Source organism: Bombus vosnesenskii, unplaced genomic scaffold, assembly GCF_011952255.1.
Source record: "Bombus vosnesenskii isolate JDL3184/JDL3185 unplaced genomic scaffold, Bvos_JDL3184-5_v1.1 scf7180000013357, whole genome shotgun sequence".
Taxonomy (NCBI): Eukaryota; Metazoa; Arthropoda; class Insecta; order Hymenoptera; family Apidae; genus Bombus; species Bombus vosnesenskii.
Genome location: NW_022882991.1, coordinates 163,765 through 188,176, shown reverse-complemented (window position 1 = coordinate 188,176; position 24,412 = coordinate 163,765). Strand labels below are relative to the sequence as shown.

At 36.1% G+C, this 24,412-nt stretch overlaps 1 protein-coding gene across 4 annotated transcripts in view; it reads left to right on the top strand.

Moving 5' to 3' along the window:
* Positions 1 to 24,412, top strand: part of LOC117237089 — a 132,728-nt gene that overhangs the window by 68,900 nt on the left and 39,416 nt on the right. Inside the window, exon 1 of one of the 4 annotated variants that reach the window (XM_033500708.1) lies at positions 21,920 to 22,215. The exons of the other annotated variants lie outside the window; for them this stretch is intronic. Within the exon in view, the coding sequence (XP_033356599.1) occupies positions 22,165 to 22,215 (51 nt within the window). The 5' untranslated portion in view covers positions 21,920 to 22,164. Of the gene's footprint in view, positions 1 to 21,919; positions 22,216 to 24,412 lie in introns of those variants that run through there. 4 annotated transcript variants of the gene reach the window in all.

Genomic DNA, 24,412 nt, shown 5'->3' with positions numbered 1-24,412 from the left:
ATGGAAGAATATAATCAACAATTCCTCCTTGAATTTTGTCATTCAGTTTGTACTGTGATGATTGGACTGTGGATATTTGTACATTTATGGGAAAATCGGGGAAATACAAAAATGTATATTTATTAATATTAATAAATAGTAATATTTTGATCGCATTATATTGTGGAATATTCAGATTAAATCGAAGTACAAATGTCATGTTAAAGGACAACAGTTAAGTGGCGCAATTTCTAAAGTACGTAATCGTTATTTTTGCGGATGACATATTTCAAAAGATCTCCTATGAAGGAACTAAGTTTAAGAAACGTCGGTCTCGTTTTACATTTACTTATTAAGAAATATTTTTCTTTGTCATGCGCTTCGTGCATCCTTCGCTTTCAATGGACAGGCCGACACTTAAGTGACATTAAAGCGTTTAAAAAGACCTTGAACGCGTTCTTCGAAGACGAGTAGTATGCGACCAATTGAACGTTATGCTTTAAGAGTGATAGTTTTTATTTCCTTCGGCTTTATCTAAGGTAGACATAAAGGATTTCCGATCCTACCTATATAGTGTTGTCGATTTTTACGCCTTCGTCCTTTCCGGTGATCGAGCGTGCACCACCCCGTGAGAACACACCCCTTTAGGAATCGAAGATTTCGCAAGTAATGGCCCATGAAAAGTATACTACGCGTATATCTATCGGAAACGCCATGAATTAATTCAGGTGTGTTTCGTCGAGCGTTGAAAGGTTACAGAGATGTAAAGGTCTTCCCTTTGAAGCGTGACACTCTTTGAACTATAATTTGCTAAAGGTTTCTAAATGCTTGTAATACGATAGTTTATTTTCTTTTCGTGTCGAAAGATTCTCGACGAGATTCTGAATTATAGGTTTGGGAAATATTATTCCGATTTCAATTAAAAATTTAATTTATATTTAATTTCAATCATACAAATTTTTGGGGGATTTAAATAAATTTTTAAAAAGTTTGTTTTGCTTGTTATCCTAGATAAAACTGTAAGAAATATATTACTTTCAATTAATATTGTAACAAATTTTATGCACAATAATTATGCAAAACATATTTGTATTAAAATTTTACTCGAAATACTGCCAATTGTGATATCAAGCAAAGTCTACTTGTACGAATTATTATTTCATATAAAATTATTCTATAAAATGTTCGAGAATGGTATGAATGAATAAAATAGGTTAAGTGAAATCATTTAAAAGAATCTTGCGGAAGAGTGTGAGTTGAACATTCGATAGAGTTGCGACAGGTGTTCAACGAGTAGTTTTGTAATAGTTGCTAGAGGGTACATTCGATTCAATCACGTGGAGAGATTTCACTCATTCATATACTTTTAAATCCAGTGAACGATTTTAAATGAAATAAATTAAGCTACTTCTTACTTCTAGATCACTGGGTGAAAAACAAAGGAAACATAAATTAGAGTGTGTCGATCGGTATCGATCTCTGCCACTACGCTATTAGCCGAACCTCGTTAGAATTCTAATTGTAAAATGTCTAGAACTAAAATAATTTCAAGATAATTATCTTTAGGGTAATTAAATGCTACGACAGAAATTTGTAATTTTACTTTGATAATTTCAAACAATTCGTTTGATTCAAAACAAATAATTAATAAATTTATTGTGTGATTTGGGTCTAAGAGGGATACATTTTGATGATATCGATACGTCATACGATACCGATTCGAACGGTAACAGAAAACCTCGGACTAAAATTCTCAAAGTTACACACTGAAAATTAAAAATCATGGAATTGAAAAGAAACGCTATAATTATAACTTAATTATTTCTATAGTAACTATACATGTATAGGACATATGAGATTTACCATATATAACTAAATTTTGTATGAAAACTATTTATTAGCATACAACATACATAAATATAACAAATAATACAGGTACATTAATATGTAGATACGTAGGACGATAAATAATAAAAATCCAGGTCAATAATACTCGTATTCAGAACGTAAAATATCGCAAACTACAAATTTTTTATTTCAAACGATGTAACTTATTGTTGAAACGAATTGAACAAATCGCGAAATGTCTTAGCATCTTAATCAACGAGAAAGCGCTAATATTTGTATCTAAATTCACGATTGCATCGATCGTAAAGGCGCCTGTAGCAATGCAAACCGCATACGCTTGCGGGCCGCGGTAAATTTTTCAGGCGTCTTTCCTTTCACCGCCGTTGAATAAACGATAACACTATTCCGTAGTACTATTACATTCATAAAGAGAAATGTCAGTAGCAGACTCTCTCGATAAAAGCTCCTCTTAAATTTGCTCGAACAACATACGAACGTTCAACTCATGTCGAACAAAGCCAGAGACACTAAATGCACGTTAGAGAACAGAAGTAACATAGCTTCTGTTGGAATAAATAATGCATGAGCTTCATAATTCGTACTTTTCTCACTATCAGTCACGTTACGTTACGAACCGCCTTGCAATTACTGTTTCCTTCCATTATTGTTCAGTGGGAGGAAAGAATCGAATCTCCGATCGAAAAGTTGTGATGACAGTCGAGAGATCCATCGGTGAAGATATTCTTCTATTGTAGCTTTCAAGATGTTCGACGCGATCTAGCCGCGATAGAATAATAAACAGAGAATGCCGATGCTGATTTACGCCTACGCACGCACGTAACCACACCCCGCACGCGTAAACAATACCTGACGATCATAAATCATCCTGATAAATGAGCGATTGTATTTTTCAGTGGCCACTTAATATTCCTTTGTTTATGTACCCACACTCTGTAGTAACCCTAAGTAAGTTCAATTACAACGAACCTTTGGTCTATTCATGGATAAAATGAAATTTAAAAGAGTTCAGTTCAGTTTGTTATTGAGAGTTCATTATTGGAATAGTCGGGTTAATAAATTAGGGAAAAATTATTACGGTGGATAACATGGGTCACAGCTATAATTCAGAGGTAGAAATGATTATACAGTAAACGAAAGATAGCATCGATGAAAGATCATTATAACGTATTATACGCTTCTGTACCAAGATCATAGTTGACGTAACTACCAAAATTCTGAAAAATGTGTGTATAATGTCATCGAGAATTTGGACGAAAAATATGATTAAATATGAACTACTTTAATTCGCTGTATCTTTTAATAAAACTTCGGATGTCGCGGAGATGAATCCGAAACATAAAATCTGAACTTCATCCTTTCCTACGTTTAAAATATACAGATCCTCGTATTAACGATAATAACATCATCTAATTTACAAAGAACTAAGTACCGTAAAACAACTACAGCTTCTAATTTCAAATACAATGAAGAATATCTTACATCACTGTACCACGTGAAAGCAATAATAGGATCACAGTCTTTACCATCTTCCATAAACGACGAGGAGTCAAGTTACGAATAAATCAAGATATATCCAGTCAAGGTTTCAGACCAGTCACTTAACTCGAACATGATAGGAACAGTTTAGTCTTTCGAAAGCGATCGCGAGTTTGCCGGGGCTACCGGGAACACGTACGTGTCAGCTGTGAGTAGTACTACGATCACGTAAACCGTGATCCAAGATGGCACCGGCGGTCGGGTCAATATCCTGGCTAGTTGGAGAACGGCGCCGTCGATCCTGCGCCAAGTCTCGGGGAAACACCGCGGGAAGGCGCCACTGAAAGCCTTTTTAATGGGAACTGGTTTCAGCCACGACCATGGACCGCACGCGTGCGTTTCGCTTGACCTCGGCTTCAACCGTCGTCGAAAGAACAAAGGGCCACGCTGCTACTGGTTTCCACGGTTCACGGGAACTACTTGGTTTTGTTTAACATTTGAGACCCTTTAGAAACAGCTACGAGTTGATAAAATAGGTGTTTTCCGACAGACATAAAAAGCTGACGAATAGAATGGGAAGTGGGGGTGGTTGAGTCAGCTGATTGAACAGACATAAGACACGTACTACTGTCTATAAGTATCTAGTTATTTGGATCGAGGGAAAAGTTATAGGATTGGTCGATGGAATGGAAGCAGTAGGAACGAAGTCAAAGTCTTTTGCTTAGCGAGATTGTAACAGTAAACGGAAAATGTATCTGTGGAGTGATTTGGAGAATGTTAAATATCCTTGGCGAAGTGTACAATTTTGCAACGACAAAATAATAAGTCGAAATCGAGGGAAAATCCTTGTAACGGTTCTTACAGTGAGTTTTAACAGATATTTATTTAAGATGAAACTCAAGGAACACGCAGATCTGTTTGCAAGGAACTTAGAAAATCCCTTTAATTTTAATTTTGCATACTGAATTAAAATTGTCTAAAAGATACTAAATAGTCAAGGAACACGCGAACAAACACGGTCGGCGAACTTTATAGCTCGTATGATTTTCACGATTGGTTGCTTCTGAGGAAACCTATCTTTCTGAAGAAACCACGCTTCCGTACCGCGTAGCTTGCGTGTATTTACGGTTGGTTTTACTATATAGCATAACAATTCAGTGTTTCTTGCTACGCCTTAGGGATCGTTGGCATTCGAGAATATAGGTTCCGGGAAGAGGGATGTTTGCAAGGAGATTTGATTCTCGTGGCGAGGTTTCAATATGGCCGGTACCTCGTCGCTTCCCGCCATAATCCGCGGCATTGAAATCTCCGGACTTACCTTTCGAGAAATCGCGGCATCTACGAGCCAATGGAAACATTTCCCGCGTTGACTGTGTTCGCCCTTGAACGCTGCATTTAAATTCCTTTTTACTCTTATCTTGTGCAAGAACGTCCAACGGCGAGCAAATACCAATCGAGTTGTCGCGTAGGTGTGTGATCATTCCGACTTATCTTAGTTACTGACGTTATAGAACGCTTTGTCAAGCGATAGAGGCTTTATTATTTTTATTATTATATATTTACTATGTAATTTTTCTCAAATACATTTACTATTTTTCGGACACTGTGAAAGAATAAGAGTTTAGTAACCGAGGATATTATGGCGCAAGTCGAAGGAAGAAGGTTTTTGAAAAATAGTAGTTGCGGTACGATAAGATTTCTGTCGCGGAGGTTAGTGGCGCGTTGAGTCTAAGTGGTATTCTTAGCGGAGACAAAGGTTTCTTGATATGGATGACAAAGAGTCGCTTTTGTTGTCTGTAGAAACATCTCTCGACGTAATCCTGTTTCGAGGAATTACTCGCTCCGTTTCAAAGGATGCGAAGGAGGATAAACTCCCACATGTAGCTTCCGACCTACGCAAATTGCGAGTATCGATAGCCTGGATGCTCTGTACCGTGTAGAAATTGCTTTCCGCGTATCATAACTTGTGAATATAAATTCAAACATACGCGAATAACTTTCTCGAGGATTTTCATTTATAGAGTTCCAATTAGCAAACAAACTTGACTTTATTTAATATTTTATTATACGACGACGTACGATGCAAATAGAACAGTAAATTTATAATAAAATAGTTAGGAACTAAAAGCAGTGAAAAGCTTTCAATTTATATCTTCTATCTTAATAGTTACGGTCTGCAGTGTACATAGCGTATCTACTTTCTACCAAAAGTAGTATCCTTCTCTGAGTTACGCTCTACGTTTCTATGTGGCACATCTATCAATCGCTGGCTCCGCTCATATCAACATCGGCCGCGTCATAAACATGGAAGCACGCGGTCCGATTCGGCTCGTATGCAGCACACTTTTACTCCAGTTTGTATCGTGGAACCGGTTTTCTCTCTCGTAACAGGCCACGCTAGCCTCCTTTAGCAGCAGATACACACCGTTCCTCTTCTGGTAAGCAGCGTGGTGGTCACCGTGCTCCTTGGAGAACCGGTTTCAAGTCTCGGTCTTCCTTCAACGAATTCCCTCTCTTCGTCACCGTCTCCCCGATTTTTCTCAAGTTCCATGGCCTCCTGCGAGCTACGAAAACAACGCGCCAACGGGTTTCCCTGGCTCCAATCACGGACAAACTCCTTTTGACTGTCTTCCAAACGCGTCATACTTACGTTTACTCTCTTCGCGAAGGATTCCCCTGGTCCTCTATTTTCTTTTCCATGGTACACGACGGGTAGATGCAATTAAGCCCTGTCGGAAGATTGATCGAGGGAGTTAGGGTTATGATCGTTGGCAGTTGATGGTGGAAGATGATGGTGAAGATGGTGCTATTGGTTTATGAACGTTGATGACTCTGAAAGTTTGCAGTTAGCTAGACTGTGCATTTTGGAAGCGCTTTGATGTTTATATTGGATCTTTAATTTATTAGGTCGTTTATTTTTTGAGAATGTAGTTGTTTTTTTTCTGTAGGAATAGAGGGAATTCAAGGGATTAGTAACATATATTTTCTTGTTTCGTAGCAATTTAATAATATACGTATGTATAATTTTCCTTTATTTTTAATAATAATTAAGTGCGAACGTATATAAATTGTAGAACTTATATTTTCCAATTAATTAACTTTATACATAAGTACAGCTATGAAATGCTGACATGTTTCCCTGACATCCTTTCTTTCTTTCCTTCCGGAAGCTCACTGCTTAAGAAATGCGTCCTTAGAGATTGATAATTAATAAAATATACGAATGTGGTGTTTGTATAAACCTGTTTCTTGATCAACGTTCTGATTTATTATATCTAGATGGAATCTAGCAACGATGGAATCTAGTCTAACGTATACTGAATATATCTCTTTAATCAGCATATATTTATCATTCCAGTGCTTTGCAGAGCTGCTCAGGAGTAAACAATTGATCTCGTTTCTCGTTTGAGGTATTCATAGAAAGTTGCGCAATGTAACACGAAGGATAAACTGTTCTTAAAAATAAAATTCTGGTACCTTGCTTATATAAGTTATCTCGTGTCTAAATAACAGCAATATATTTCTAATATTTTATTACATACGAGCAACATAATTTTTCTTCAAAAAAAAAAAAAAAAAATATATATATATATATATTCACGCATATATTTCTTCTCCAAATCTACGATCAAATCTCGAACATTCGAAACAAGCTGTTCATCTAAAAATCAAATCTATTCATAAGCTTTCTCGTTGTCTTTAGTTCCGCTTTCCAGAATAATATATGCACTCTCCATTATTTCACTTTTTTACGCTTTGAAGACTCCTGCGACTTCTTGAATCCCAGTTCTATCATCGAACCATCGCTTCTTCGAGTTTCTTGCACTTCGATGGCTCTCGAGAGCAACCATTTCCTTCAGTGCTCATAGATCATCGGCTCCATCGTGCATGACGTTACCCGCGATACTCTGAATCCCATCTCTTCTGATCTGGACACACGTTCACCGGGCATTCATTGCAAGCTGTCGGCAGGATTGCAAAATAGCTTTTCATTTGCGCAAGTTCCGCTGCTCTGCACGACTATGCTCGCTCGGTCGGAACCGTTTCTTGCGTTTATGAATCGATTGTTGCATGCTGGACGAGTGTACGAACACGCTGCTCCTGATGGGTTGTTGCATACTTTGTTACGTAGCATTTGTTTCTTGTCGTTTCTTCTTTCCACTAAAACTTTAACCGTACGAAGTTTCTTCATAACATCGTGTGGTTAGTTAAAGTATTTTCCACATGATTCAATGCACTTTTTCAACAAGTAACTAGATTCTAGAGTGCCAAGAATGATCTTTTTTACAGTTTTTCGACTTAAAGTTTCTTTTAACCTCCAATTAGAGACCACCCACGTGTACGACGAGTCTGAATTTTTGTTTTATCGTTGCAATCCAGTAGAAAATGTTTCTACCGATTTCAATTGTAGGAAGATTTTACCAAATAATTATATTAGGTTAATATTTATATAACGCAGAAATTTGTAATAAATAAAATTATCAAATAGATAATCTGTGGTAGATACGAAAATATCGTTTATAATTTAACCCAGAAACAATTTATCTCAGAATGTATTGCAAATACCGTTTAAAGGGTTCTTAGATTTTTTTATGAATCATCCAATGATGACTCTTCAGAAAACAGTTATTCTTCTTCAGGTTTTAAATATCTGGGACAGCGATGAATATATGTACGTCATCATGGACGCCCATTTTTATACGTTTATGGTCTTTTTAATTCGTTACATACTTTCATAGTTTTCTAAACGCAAGCTTGCACTAGTGTGTTTAATAAATGACAATATAATATTGAAAAAGTAAAGGTTAAAAGATACTCTTCTGGAAATATATAATTAAAGTAAATATAAAGATTTTTAAGGAATAAAATTGGTTACCAACAAATTTAATCGAAAGAACACAATTATTTTAATAAACTCTATTATAATCAACCTTAACAATCAATTTCCATAATTAACTTTAACAAGTATAGAATCGATTATAATACAATTTATGCACACTGTCTCTATAAATGTATTTTACACATGAAAATTAAATTTGGAATTTAAATGAAGCTTCATCAACAGCACAACTCATGTTTGTCACAGCCGAGCCATAATTTACGTCATTAATGTGACTGTATATTATAGCGCAAAGGGGGTAACTAACGCTTATTTACTCGATGGTAGAGAACGGGGGCTCGTTCCATGATATTTCAACATCTACCATAGTAATCTTGGCGCGTACGTGCGCGAGTTGACGCTTTTCGTGAACCAGCAGCCGCAACATCGTTCGGGGGAAACCTGTTTCTGCTTCTGCCTCCTTCTCTTTTCTCCATCATCGTTTTTCTTCCTTTTGCTGGGACGAGCGGCGCACGTGCGACCAGCACCTCGATCAACCGAGAGTTAGAAGCCTCCGATAGAGGGACAAGAAAGCGAAAGACGAGGCGCGGGATGCTGTGACTGATTTCTGTTCGAGATCGAAAGCATTCGAGTCCTCTGTTAGAACCTGTTTTGACGCTTAGGGTAAGGAAGAGATGTTAGGATGTGGAAATTTGGAAGGCTTTCTGGGAAGATTCCACTCTTGAAAGATTGGCTTGAATTATGTTAATGAAAATGAACATAACGGTTTTGGTGAACTTTTCACAGAAATTTCGTTTGATTAGGTAAATTGATAGATGCCGATGTAACCTGAAGTTGAAGCGTATCTTCCAGAAATTTCAATGGACGAGAAATAACTCAAAATCAATAAAAATCGACTCATCTTCCGAAGTATGTTACAAATTCATAGTCAACTGTTATCTGTAGTAATAGACTTATTATTGTAAGAGTATTTTAAAGAATTATTTCATTGATAATACAAATACTAATGCTATTGACGATGCTAATTCTATGAAATCACTTTGTCATCCATTGAAGGTCGTTCAATAGCCAGGAGGAATGCCGCGATATTTTCAATCGCGTTCGCAGTACCAGACGAATGCATCCGCGAAATAATTAATGAACGTTCTCCGTCGGAAGAAGAACGTCGTGGTCTCGTGATATGGTAGCCAGTTTCAAATAAAACGATGCTTCGGTTTGCTCTATTTATAACGAATCTTATCCCCTCGAAAGGCGATCATTTATCTCCACGCGCTGTTTCTGCGTCGTATTTCGCCTGGTTCCTTTTGCTTTTTGCGATCGGTGAGAGGCGCACGTGCGAATCGCGCCAGAATAAACGACGAATCGCGTTAGGATGAACGAAGAATCGTGAAAACATCGCGAAAAGAGCAGAGATCGCTGCTTGTGCTGTGTGTTCGGTGAAAGGTCTACTCATGATTGCGCAACCGTAACGGTAATCATATAAATTAACGAGCAACGAGAAACGTTGGATTTTGAGAAAAATAAGAAGAATTTTACGTGGTTTTCCTCCTTCTCTTTTAAGAAATGTTTCAGAAGATTCAGAAGTCCTTTGAATGTCTACAGTGATTTATTGTATTTGTTACCATCAAAATATAGCTACTGCAGTTCTGCTACTGTGTGTCTTTTCCATCGCAGACTTCTTTGATTTAATCGATTAAATTGACAAACATTTTGCTTGTTTTCTAAATCTCCGAGTTAAAACGGATATGAACAAAAATACGATAATTGCGCTAATGTTTATCGTTTAGAGTCAAACAACTGAGTTTTAGGTAATTAAGAAAACGCATAAAATTTCTTTTCCTTTATTTAAGAAATTTTCAGAAGATTTTGTGGAAAGATTTATTTAATGTTTAGAGTACCTTAGAAACGATACTGTAAGTTCTATCTTAGATTAACGAATATTAAATATTTAATGATAGCTGCTTCAAAAGAAAATATGAAACAAAATCCATCTTCTCCTCGTTAGGAGATATCTAGGAAGTTTAAAAAATCGGCTTAATACGTAGATAAATTTAGATACGAAACTTGTATGTTAGACTAATGAACGTCAAAGTTGATGGTAGATAATTCAGAGAACAATATGGAGAAAAGCTTATCGTTGATGGTTTTCCTCTTTCTGCTTGGCAAATGTTTCCAGAAATCTCAGACGTTGGTTTAATGGGTAGAGAGGTTTGCAGATGATTATATGTTACATTGCTGAATGCTACGTCTGACAGGTATGGTGCCATAGTATTTACGTTTATAAAGCTAGCATAGTGGATTGTAACGCCGGAGAGCTTTCTTCGAGGAAGATGAATGTTGTTAAAAAATGTTTGATTAAGTTATACGTACAATATGAATGCCAGTTATTCTAATAATTTATGAATATTTATGTACATTGTATTTTGTTGTTGGCATTTCTAACTTATATTTTCAAGAGCAGTTAATTATCGTAAAATAAATTTAAGAAACATGTACCGTTAATAAAAATAGAGCAGAAATATTGCTAAAATAGATCGAGAGAAACGAAAAAACAATTAGATGCCGTAAAATTATAACACACTAAACGTCTCATGAAAATCAACATTTTCTATTTTCAACGTCGTCTCTAACACTTAATTAACATTTTAATTTAACATTTTAATCAACAGAATCCACGGTTACTAACATCATAATTCAAGAATCATATGCATCACTAATACTGATAAATCATGTCTGCCGTCGCGTCGTATTCAACGCAACGTGCACGCAGATCGTGAACATCTCTATATACATATGTATATTCAACGATAGAATACTTCGAAAGGTCAGTCGAGTCGTTTATATCGCTATTAGAAGTCAATGAATTAATCTACGATAGTACTGTCCACGATAATGTTCAAACGTTCGATTTAAAGTTATCTGTATTTCTGGAGGACACTATGGCTGCTCAGAGTTGGTAAAATTTTATTGAAAGCAATTCAGGTGCAGGTGCACGCAGATCCAGCGATTGCACTTCTCTCTCCACGGTGGCCAGGCTGATATCAATGCACTCGGTTTACCGCTTCTTCCTGTTCGCCAGCGAACAGCACGTGCGCACGTCCAAGAAGTCGAAATGTCAGTGGCCTGCGTCGCCGCACCTCTAATCTATCGAATCGTCGATTAAATCTTTTGATCAAACGATTGGTTCATCTTAACGCTTTGGCCTTATACATTCAATTTTTTCTTTGCTCGAAGGACACATAAAATGATATAAAAAGAATTTCGATCGAGAGAAGGAGAATTCGTACAGCAAGATTTTATATTTCTTGATTCGAATTTTAACGATGCGAGTGAAGAAGCTATTAGATTACAAATGAAAACTAGAAACAATATAACTTAACAATTGAACTATCTATGCAGATATGAATTTATAGTTAGTCTAAAAAGTATTTGTACAGCATCTAATTTCAACAAAAACGTTCTAGAACTTCCTTTATTATACAAAGTTTTGACAAATAACGAATTTATAGATATTCTTGGAAGTCTGTAGAGTAATTTTTATTAGAACAAAGTCAGTGAAGAAATCTAAATTTATTACGATTAGAAAATTAAATAGACCAATGAGGTTAACTATATTATTATCAGTTCTTATCATTTATCTGAACACGTTGACTGGGCTAACCCCTCTGAATTGATTATCATAATTCAACAAACCTGAGCTAACAGGTACATACTTCGAACACGCGACCAGGCTCATTGATGCGGCAACTTTGATTAACGCAGCGGTGTAGTTTGTCTTCGTTACGATGCCAGCAGATACGCGATTCGTTGCCGGACTCGAGGTCAATCAGCCGCGTTGCAGGTGTTCTCGGGTCATCGAGTCGGGAATAAATGTCAACGTAGGAGCAGAAGCGCTACGCATTCCCGGTGTTCGTCGTCGAATCACGGTGAAAGGAATGAGTTTCGCATGCAACGTGTCCAACCAAATACGCTATCCCTTCGTCTTGTACGTCTTTGTAACCTCTTAGGTATCGTTACGTGATTGTAGAGATTAGATCGAACAAGAAGTTAGGTTCCTGTGTATGCTGAGTCGATAAGAAAGTTCATGGCGAAATTTAAGAAGGAGGAAAGAAAATATATTTTTATAAAATTGGAAATATAATAATTATTAAAGTAGCGAAGTATTTTCTAGAAGAATTCTTCATACTACTTAGCAGTAAATTCGTTTTTGAAAAATATACAGTTTTCATGATCGAGAGAATGTTATAAAAGGTAGAATAGATGATAGTGTAACTGAGTTATATCCAAATCAAACTGAAAGAGCTCATCAGTCAAGAATTGAAAAAAGAACAAATTTTTTTACAACTTAAAAACGTCTTATACTTCACGAAAGTTTAGTTTCATAATATCAGCAGCTCTTTGAAAGATCCCTGAATAAAAGTCGCTTTTAGAGATGCTATACGAGGATCCAGAGAACGATGCTTTTCATAGAACTCGAACATTAACCAGACAACCGAGAGGTCTAGCTTCCAGTACATCTCCAGTTCTCATCGAACGTCTGAAAGCAACTGGATCTCCACTCTGCTACATGGATATCGTTTCAAATGTAAATGTTGGTCGCATAAGATGAAATCGAGATGACCACTACCGTGTCACGTAAAATTAAGGCTTAGGTTTTAAAGACAAGAAGGTTGAGCCGTAGCACAACTTTATATTTCTTTTCTATCAAACTTTATTAAATAACACAACTTTATAAGCACAGTTTAGACGACTGATCTGAGAGATGTTGACTGATGAGAGTTTGTAATTTCAGTCCCGAGGTGTTCTCGTATTATTACGGAGGAAAGCTCGGTGTGGGTGTGCCCTTTGAACTAACAACGCGGATTCGTTATTCACACTTTTCGTTAGGAAAAGTGAGCTCGTTGGTGACATTGTTCATGACGAAAGCCAACTTTCCTCTTAGGTAAATACCCGCTTTTCCCCCGTAATTTGTAGGGACGTATAATATATCTAAGGACTGTTCCAAGGACCATCCATAAACCAATTACACTTACAGGATTAATGAACTAAAAGTTAAAATTTTTTTTTAAATTTTTTTAAATTTTGGGTTCTTGAGGTTCTTAAGGGTACGCGGTGAGGACCTCCACATATCTGGCCTCAGATGTGGATTAACGTCACAACCGAGAAGTCACAGATCGTAGATACGAACGGAAGATAGTCTCGGCCGAGATACCTGAACGTTAGAATGATTCGTCTGGGACGTGCTTTGAAACGCTCTAGGTAGATTATACGACCCTTGCACCTATGCACCGGCTTGAAAAACTTTTACCGGTCTCCCTTTGTACCTCAACGGTGAACCTGTGCTCCCCTTATTCAATGCATTGGCACTGCTGAACCTGACGAAGCTTCTATGGCACCTGCGTTTCGTCGATCTCACAGGTTGTAGAAAATTTCGTTTCTCCAATTTTTATATAAAATAAAATATTCCTGATCGATTTTTATAGAGACAATCTGTTAGCTACATCTTTAATTTTTATCGTAAATTTATTTAAAATAAAATTGAAATTAGAATTATTAGAATTTTTAGAAAATTCTAGTTTACATTTTTCAAAGGTAGAATCTACTTCCTAGATCAGAACATATTTTTTTTTGTTATTATTTAATTTGTACTTTACCATTTGTCCAGGTGGACATTCGGTAAATTTTTCTAGCTTCAGTTTCAGTTATACACCTAATTATTGAAATGAAATTGAAATACAAATCACTGTAGGAATATTCTTAAAGATATTCATTCGTTTGACAGAACGAGAGGTATACTTTTTATTTTAATTTAATTATTGAAACGAAGTTGAAATAGAAATATTCGCTTCCAAGTGTTGTCTGATTGGTAGGTCAGTCAGGAAATTTCTGAGAGCTAGAATTGCAATTCGTAACAAATTCTTCGTTATAGCTTATGCTATATTATATAGAGTGCCTCTATCATTGAAAGTATCAGCAAACAAGTTTGCAACTGCTGCAGAGTGTGTAGTGATTGAATAGGCCAGTTTGTTTAGAAGACTGATGTTATTCTTGTGAAATTTTACTTGCGTTGAGTTTAGTTTGTTATTCTAAGAGTGTGCTAGAGTAATTCAGCGACATGAGTAACCTTTGGATTCTCTAAAAGTAAAATCCATCTCTTGTAACACTATCTAACCTGTATCTGTGATTCTTTATTGCAAATTTAATCATTGAAACGAGGTTGAAACGAGAATCACTAGAAAGGATGGTCTAATGTACAATTTAATAATACGAGCAGCTCTTCCATTTTTAAAAAATAGATTCTACGTTCCGTAGGACATATATTAAATTTAAAAGTAGCTTTCTAGTAAATTAGGGCATATTTCGTTTTTTACACCACCCATCTTTTTTATGTTACAAGAACACACGAATGTTTCGTAAAAAATTCATGAAATTGCTATCACAGACAATATAGTATCAATTCGCGTGCTATCGTTACGTGGAAAATGAAATGCTAAAGTTGCGAAAGGGACGAAACTTCAATCGAAGGACACGCACTTACCACCTGCATTGTATCGAAGGGTGTTGCATGGCGACAGATGCGCAAGTGAAACCCTGCAAGGGGTGCACATATCGAGAGCCAGTTGAATTGCCGCCTGGAACGTGCGTGCCACGTATTTAGCTATAATATCGATGAAAAAGAAAAAAAAAAGAGCGAGCGGCTGCGTTTCGTACAAAACAGACACCAACTGGCGAGGAACTCGGTGACAAGGTATTTGGTTGCTTGAATGGTATTTTTCAGAGTGAAGAATTTTGAACAGATTTCGATCTCTTTTAGAGGTCTTCAATGACTTCTTCTACCATATTTGATTAAATATATTTTTTCCCCGGTTATTATTATTGGCAAAACGTGCTGTTGTGTCATCTATTCGAGAACAATCTAATGAGAGAAAATGAAAAAATTGAGTGAAAATTAATAAATTATTTTAAAAAGAAATTTTATAAATTTCTGTATTATTTTATATATAAATTTCAAAGTGACTTCTGAATATCATTAAATATTTATGAGAAAACATTTTGATAATTATTCGATAATTATTTATCAAATCTATAGTTTACACAAAGCTTAAATATCAGTTTACACAAAGTTAAAATATACAATAAAGTGAGAGTGTAGCGTAAAATGCAACATTTTATATCACACATTATTCTGATGTACGTACACTAAGACATACATTGTCAATGAGCGAATTAAATATAAAAATGTAATATCATCAAAAGTTCATTTACAATTCAATGTCGTGACACTTGGAATACTAATCGTGTCAGCTGATACATATGACATGACATTTCCTTCATCAAATTTCGAAGCTTGTTAGTTTCATCAACACACCCCTGCACGTCGATTCTTTCACGCATCGGATATCGTAATATCGTTCGCGTTAGAAAGTACTGTTATACCTTCTTACTATTGCGTATCGCGTTTTAATATTACCATTGTGTACCAAGAGCTAATGAATAAACGATCGTCGTACGCGCTGTTAGCAATGCGATACAACCGCAATATGCGTTTCAAATCGTACTGATTCGAAATTGAATAATACACCATGGATAGCCGAGGTCAATTGATATCGGACTTGTTCCTTTGTGATTAACTTCTGACATTTTATAAAATCGTATCGTGTATCTGTATTTGTTAGAACGAGAGAACAAATTCAAGGGATTTGATTTATTGCTGAATTTATTGACGACCAGTCAAGGATTGGAATTAATAAGTAGAAAATTATTTTCAGCAGACTGACAACTAATTCTCGTATATATCTCAAGATCTTTGAAAAATATCTATACTACAGTTATAATTTTGTTAATTGAAGAAACTCTATGCTATTCTCAACTTCAAAGAATAAAAATTCTTTCATTGTTCGAATTTTGTATTTACCAAATGTCCAGCTGGACAAATTGTAAAGTACAAATTAAATAATAAAAGAAAAAAAAACTGTTCAATTTTAAAGCGATGAAATAGTTTGTATTATTGAGCTCTGAAGAACTATCTTTCCATATATTGCTCTTTTTTATCTGATTGTATAATACATTTCTGCAATTCAATTTAAATTCTGAAATTATAATTTTATAGCTTTATACCTCATAAAGCACACATTGCATCGTACTCTACTCAAATTTATTCTTTACAGATTAGGGTGCGTTAAGGTTCTATAATTACACAACAAATCACATAACACACCAAAGTATGCGGTAACACAGAAGAATGTATACAATAGTTGCAAACACAATTAAGATTAACATTAAGTGGCATAGGTGTGTAAATACTTTGGGATGTATTTGCAAAGAATCTGGGGGAGTGTCGATAAGTAGGATAGTGGGTTGCGCGTAAAGTTCGTAAGCACGCGGTTCTCGATGACATTCTCAAACAGACATTACAATCGGTCCATCATCTATGCTTCGAACTATTCGCGCGTCTCGAACAAAGACTATTGCTGTTGCACATACCGCCCACGTTGCTTTCCCGTGGAAAATATTACACGCTCGATGAAGCCACGTGTTCGTATTATAATGCGATAAACTGTGATTTCAGGCAACCTAAAATCTTGAATTTTATTATAATCTTTTAGATTTGGACATTTGGTAAAATTGACGTAGATCTAAATAAGATCTTTGTTTATCTAAATTTATATAATATACTTCAAATCATAAAACTTTTTTTGAAGATAAATGATTTTTTGCTATCCAATTTCAATCGATAAAAGCTTTTCTGTATTATTCAAACTTGATAAAATAAAATACCTTGTATTATTGAATTTTTTTTATCATTATTTAATTTGTGCTTTACAATTTGTTCAGCTGGACATTTGATAAATTTTATTGAATCTTGACAAAATCTAAAGGTTTCCTACTATTTAATTTACAAGTATGAAAAGTTTAATTCTTAAAATAAAAATTAAATGAATGAAAATACAAATTTTGTCAAAGGACTCCAGTTTGTATCTGACAGAGGTATGGAATAATTATATAGCTCTCCTTAAAAACTAAGATTGACCCGAGAGGTGGGAAGAAGAATATGTAAGGGCAGTTCCACTTGGACTGCAAGTTAGTTCATTCAGATAAGTTTTACTTGTACGTTGAGTCATGCGTGTATCACATCGCATTTGTCATCCCTTGACCGTGGATTCGTTATCGAACCTGAATTCGTCGTCATCAACATCTCGACCATCCGATCGCCGCTATTACTTGTAGCCTCTTGTAATAACCACATTTGTATCAATAAATATCAGCTATAACTGCAATGGTAAATTCGAGTGAAGGTTCATCAAACGCCCAAAATTCCAACCCTAACCCGACATATATATTCTTTTATATATTCTCTTTGGAGAAACTTCTTTTGTACATTGCCCGTAAAACTCGGAACTTTAGTGACGAAAAGCAGAACACACGTTATCCTACGGAAACAAAAAAAACATTCAGAAGTTCGTCCAATACTTAAGACAATTGTCCGTTGGATATCGTTATGATGCTGGAAGACCAGCGTTGGAGGTCTGCAAAATATCCGAGTAAGGAGAGGAGAGGCTGACACGACCGTGAGACCGGCAGTCTCTTTGTTATCGTTCTTCCTTTTACTCTCCCGAAAAGAAAGTCTTTCATTGTTGTTGGACCCAACAAGTGGTGTCTGGAAATCCTCAAACCCAGCGCCAGATCTGTGAAAAGCCGGCGTCCTACGTACTTAGGAATATCATCTTCTAATTGAAAAGACCACCCTCCGGTTAGATCACTGGAAATATACTGCCGCAGTTGTGGTTGCATTTTGGTGCGTTTTAAATGTGCACTTTCGAATTTAAAAATAGAATTGTTGAAGAAGTTTAGGAAAGTTGGAATTACAACATTGAAATTACGTTTCTACTTTGTTATCTCGAGAAATTTTATCCCATTATATATGTATTATAATATTAGACAAAAATTTGAATGGGAAGTAGAATTTTTAAAGAGATTTGAGAACTGTTAGAAAAATTTACCAAATGTGCAGCTAGATAAATTGTAAAGTATAAATTAAATAATAATAAAAAAAGAAAGAAATTGGAGAACTTTCATGCGAAGGTATTAGAACTCCATTTTTATTCTAGTACCCTATAAATATTGTATTAATATTTTAATATTAATTGTGGTGGGAGGAATTTGGATTTGAAATCAAATTTCTAAAGAGGAATTTTATACAGAAGTATTTGAATTTTATTTCTATTCCACTATCACGTGAATATTATCTATAATAATATTTATTCGAAAGGGGAAAACTTCTAAAGAACGGGATTTAGGCATGAAAGTATTAGAATTTCATTTATACTCGATTGTTTATCTTTATACTCTATTTTTATCTAGATAGTATGTGTTTTACTACTTTCCTGTTCACGTAAAGATATTTAGAAACGAGGTTTCCCGTAAAGGATCCGTTCACTTCGCCAAGTACGAAACGGTACCTCTACCAATTATCTCCAATTTCATACGTTACTTCGTACACTAGTTTATAACATTGTGGACCATTAAATTAAATTAGAGCAATTACTGGAAATTTTTCAGGGCATTTATTCGATATTATTCTTGTAGTTTTTACGTGGTTATTGTTCTTAAAACCTTTATCAAACGTTTTGCAATAACTATTTAATGCAATGCATTTTTTATAGATATCAATATACATTACGTGTGATTTATCATATAATAAAAGTAACATGCTAATTCATTAAATCGAAGATACATATAATTTGCATTAAAAAAACAAAATTTGCCAATCTGTTTAGAATAAAAAATTCCTTTAAACTTTTTACATATGGTATCATAAATTCCTATATGATTCTCAAATTTGTATAGAATATCACAGAATTTCGTAAATTATTCTTGACAAATATTTTTCCATTTCACTTCAACTTTCTATTGTGATTGTCGTAATTCTTAGATTCCATATTTAAATAATTATAATGCTTCGTAATAAGTTACGAAACAAAATTGCTGTCCGTCTTTTTCGATTCATATAAATTCTTCTCAGACTCTAAACTTAGCTTTATTTTGTTGGAGACTAAATACGCGCAGAAACGATCCTGAATCTGAAGCTCGGCGCCATGCAAATCTAAAGACCGGTTGCGAGGGCGTCAGCTAAATCTGTTTTGTATTTCCAGTTTGAAACGAAAGGACGCTTGAAAGCAACTCAACTCCATTCTCTATTCTCTGAACCACTAACCACTTTATTCGAATTAAGGTCTTAAATTTTTCCAAACACTTTATGGATCGTGAATCACGCGAATGACAACAACGTCTTCAATCCTCTACTTTTAAAAATATCAATTTTGTCTTCTATTGAACACGTGCCAGCGTTTCACGCGCCGAAGGGTTTACGATTATGGACAAATGGAATGAGCTCTGTTGCAAGAATCAGTAACGCAATGATTCTTAGCCTTCCTTACGTTCTATGAGTATTCAGAAAAATTTGCTGCCGTTTATCGATTCGCCACATGAATTTACATACGGCCTGTAGAGAGAATAATGCGAGTCCTTTGGATAGTCATGTGTTACGAACAAATGGAACAAATTTGTGTCTTTTGGACATTATGAACGGTGTTTTGGAAATGATACCCTTTTATGAATACTGTGGTAATGGGTTAAAATTACAGTGTTTTACTGTGGTAAGGAAAGCGCTCTCTATAAAACAGATGTTAATTTGCCTCGTTCTTGACATGGAAACTTTTTATAGAAAACTTACATAAAAACAATATAATTCGAATTGATCAAATTCGTTGAAAAATAATAAAAATTAATTTCTAAATAAATGGGGATGAAAATATTCAAGTTACATAATCGTACACTTGTAATAAAAAAGAACAAAAGAAAATTCTTTTGAAGCTCATCTTCAATCTACTAGACACGTACATTTTCAAATACACATCAAATAAGGAAATAAAGGGAAATTGTTTAAAATTCGAGTTACGTATGCCTACACTTAAACATAATAACAGAGTTAAACTACTGAAATCATTGTGAAAACAAAACTTCAATTTCTGACTAATATCATCTATAAAAAACCATGTACCAAATCCCAAGAAATTTAATTTCATTGATGGTTAAAACATTTCGCCGAAGAACACACTTTCTGATTAATATTAATGTAGTAACATGTACGCAAATAGTACGCCCATTCACCGACGTAACGAACACAGAAAAATCTCGTATACACGATTAATAAAGTTGGTTCACGATTCACACGCCCACAAAGGAACAAGTCCCTGGTGCAAATTGCCGCGGGACGCTAAACGTAGAAATTGAAGGTAGATACGAATCGACATAGCCCTCGAGGGAAAAAAAGGAAGGGAACGAACGAAGGAGAAAGAGTTCCCAAAATTACTCATTCTTTCCCGAATCAAGTTGCGTAACAATCTCGTAGCATCGTAGCGTAACGTAAAACGTTGTCAGTGTCGTGATGGGCTCACTCTTCTTCCCTTCCCCTTTACCCCTTTATCACCCCTTCCTTCATCTTTTGTGTCACTATACGACTATACGTTCATCGGCGTCTCCCTGTTCCCCACCACATTGTGAGTCTTTTCTGTGGCCCTGTTCGCCACTTCCCCTTTCCGTCCGTTCGAAAACCCGATTCTCCCTACCCAACCGCCCTTTTCTCCCTCTCTTTTTCACGTTACAACTGACCCCGGCCCTCTCACCCACGCTGCAGTCCTCGTAGTAAAAATGATGGCTGTGTGTAGACTGTAGTAAACAACAGGGGCGCACCCTCCTATATTTTTGCTAAGATTCTTCCTAGGGCCTTTATTCAGGTTGATGTTTTATTTTTTATGGTTTTTTAGGTTGAAAGAATTAGTCTGTCTAAAGTATTAGAATATCTACAGTTTAAATGAAATTTAATATTTTGTAGAAATTAACTTTAAATTGCATCCATATTTTTATTATACGTATTAATAGCGTGTGATGTTTTTGGCATATAAAAAACGAGCAAGGATCATCGATGGCGGGCTTTAAGTATATCATACAGCTAGAAGTAATTTATCGTTCTCTAATTGCCAGTTCTCAAACTTATCCATACGCTGGAAACCTAATTCTTTACGTTTAAAAGCAAGCACAGGGATATCAAAGGACATTGCATATCCGACTTTTATGCGAAGACAAATATCAATAAATGTTACATTATAAAAGACACAATATTTGTCTCCACCAAAATTATCAATTAAAATCACCAACGACACGCCTTTATTTTGATAATTCCCTGAACAAACGTCCAAACCTATTCAAACGTTCCAAGATCAATCTCCCACCCTCAAGAATGAAACGATTCCATAACACGCTAAAAACATCCAATACACGTTTATCTTTATCTCAGTAATTCCCTAAACAAATCTCCAAACCCATTCAAACATTCTCAAACCAATCTTCCGCCCTAAAAAAGAAACGATTATACAACGTGCTAAATAATGCTAAAACATACCGTAAAATGCTCAATGTACACCCAATATGTAAACTGGGACTCTCAAACAGAACTCAAGGAGCCTGCGTCCCTGGAGTCTCCAACTCCATCCAGAAACTTCTTATACTATAGCGTACTACGATCTTACTATACTTCGTACGACAGTGACTGTAGCTTCGTAGCACGAACGCAGGTCCGTAGTGGTGATCACCAGGTTTGGCGCGTTTCCCAACCTGTCCGCAGGAGTCCCATGGGCGCTGCTGTCGGCGCGGTGCGGTTCCAGCCCTATCCGGGCATTGTTGCACCGACGCCCGGCTAAGAGAGTACTTGTTGCTTCACGCGCGACCCTTGTGTATCGTCCTGTGCTCTCGTGTTGTTCATCAAAGAAGCAAAAAACAAAAAGAACGGCTAAATCATGTACAGTGCTAGCGTCCTTAATCCATTGAAAATCGATCGTGGATGATCTCAAGGAGTTGTTATCGGTGGATAGTGAAAGAGACGTCTCGCAACGCCCAGAGAAGGATCATTCGTATTGGCACCGTGCCGAGAAAGGACGAGGATGAAGCAAGAGCAGAGACCAAGGAGGCAAGCCCTTTTCCAGATCGCTAAGGTTTGATCCTTTTTCACGTTACTTCATAAAATATCGCATTAGATCGTTTGTTCGCTAACTTGCCCTTGATTCCCGAAAAATGTTATTAGACTGCGCATGTTTATGCAGATTGGTACCTTTATAAAAACAGCTAGGGAAATATAACGCTCGTAGACGTTTGGTTCACCCGCTATATACCATAAGAAATACTATATTTGCTCTCTTTTAATCGAGAAGATGCGTATTTTTGGTAATATAGTAAATATATCAATTGTAAATATTCACGGTCTAAATATTACAAAATCCAGAAGTCGTACCAAGTAATGCGATAACTGTGACGAAGAGAATAAAACACACAGAAAAACTGAGTTCGAGGACGCTGCCTAAAGTATATTTATTATACAGTACGTTTGCGTCTTTCTGTGAATTATCAAAATCAAGATATGTAGAACCTGCGGCACACCTAGACAACGTATTCGTTACTAATGGCGATTTATAGCTATCTATGTAACTACGTTATCGTTAATTTTGCAATCATAGACCGTAGATCGTGTAGACATATCTGAGTGGTTAAGATCAACTTTTCTCGGATGCAGTTCGATACGCTGGAATAACGCATATACCGTTACATGTATCTCGATCCCGAGGCTGTGTACCTGTTGATTCGATGTCTGGTCGCGCTCGTTTAAATCACGCCGTGTATACGGGGCTTGCTTGTATTCCGTCCCGGAGGATTTGTTGTCTAGATGCGTTTTGTAGTGTAGCGGCTTTAAGGTTTCAGGAATTTCACGTGAGGGATGGAACTAGAGGGTCAGGTTGTGGTTGTGGTCAGCGGTCTGACCGTGATGGATTTTTAGAGGAGTGGAAATGTAAGATGAAACGGCAGGTAAAATTCGGGGTATAATATATTCAAACTTTCAAGTATCGCCGAGATGTTTGTTGTATTTTGGGATTTATTTTTGTCCGTAAAATGTTCGAGTATTGACATTATTTTACCATCGATATATTCAATGTTTAAGCTGGAAGTATCTAAAGTTACAAAATCAACAATAAAATTTCATATTTGATAATAAATCGTTGAATCGCCGTTAATACACATAAAAATGATATTGTCTTTTAGAAATTTCTATTTATGGATGCGTGAAGCTTTCTTTACAAAGTTTCTCTTACGCTTAATTCCTTTTCATGACAAAACTTCCGAACTTTTCATGACAAAAATTATGTAGGTCCTAATTTGTAATCTACTAATAAACAAACGATCTATACACGTGTTATCGAAGTATTCAACATAGGTCTTAATTGGCTATCAAAATATCCCAATTTTGCAATAGCAGCTTATTCAAATCAGCCGAATACCTTAAACAATGCAAGAATTCCGAATAGTTTCACCGTGTCCCAACTTCTCGCGATCCAAACGAGGCGTTGTCACGTGTGAACAACTCTCGAAATGGAGAAAACTCGAGTTGACATACATTTAATGGAGCCCGGTAGCGGCGGTTGTTTCGAAATGAGCGATTAAAACTTCGAAGTGGCCAATATTCGTGCGGTTTGTCGATAATAGCATAAGCGGTGGGCAACAGCAGCGGTTCATGGAATCGCAAGAAACTTGAAACTATGCGGCGACTCGCGATCGATTTTCCTCTCGTTTTCCTGTCACTCCTCTCGTCGTCTGTGAATGAACGCGTTTCTGGAGCAATGCGATCAAACGCGTTTCCGCGCCACTACAGCTTTTCTATTTAGATACTTTAGCGATTAGTCCATCGCGTGTATGGGGTCGATCGCGTATGGAAATCGCGTGAAATTGTCGGTTACGCATGCAAATCAGATACGCCGGTGGGAAACGAGGCACTTTCGTGATGAAATCAATGACTTATATACAATACGCTCACCGCCGCTATGTGAAGTTAAAGACTTTTTTGTAGGATTCTGAAGAAGTGAAGGGAATCGGGTGAGAAGAGTAATATTATGACGATTAATTAAATGTAAGCAGCGACTCGAAAATGAAGCAATTTTACAAATATTGTGGGTCGCTTATGATTCGCATGGCATCACGTGGATTGATTTATGACCAATAATAATTGATACAAAGATGAAATCGCTGTTGCATTGTTATATCGCATCAGTGTATTGTTAGAAAAATTTTCCGCTAGTAGATCACGCTTTAATATTAATTCAGAAGTATTTATCATCTTTTTTCAAAAGAACGATTGCAAGATAA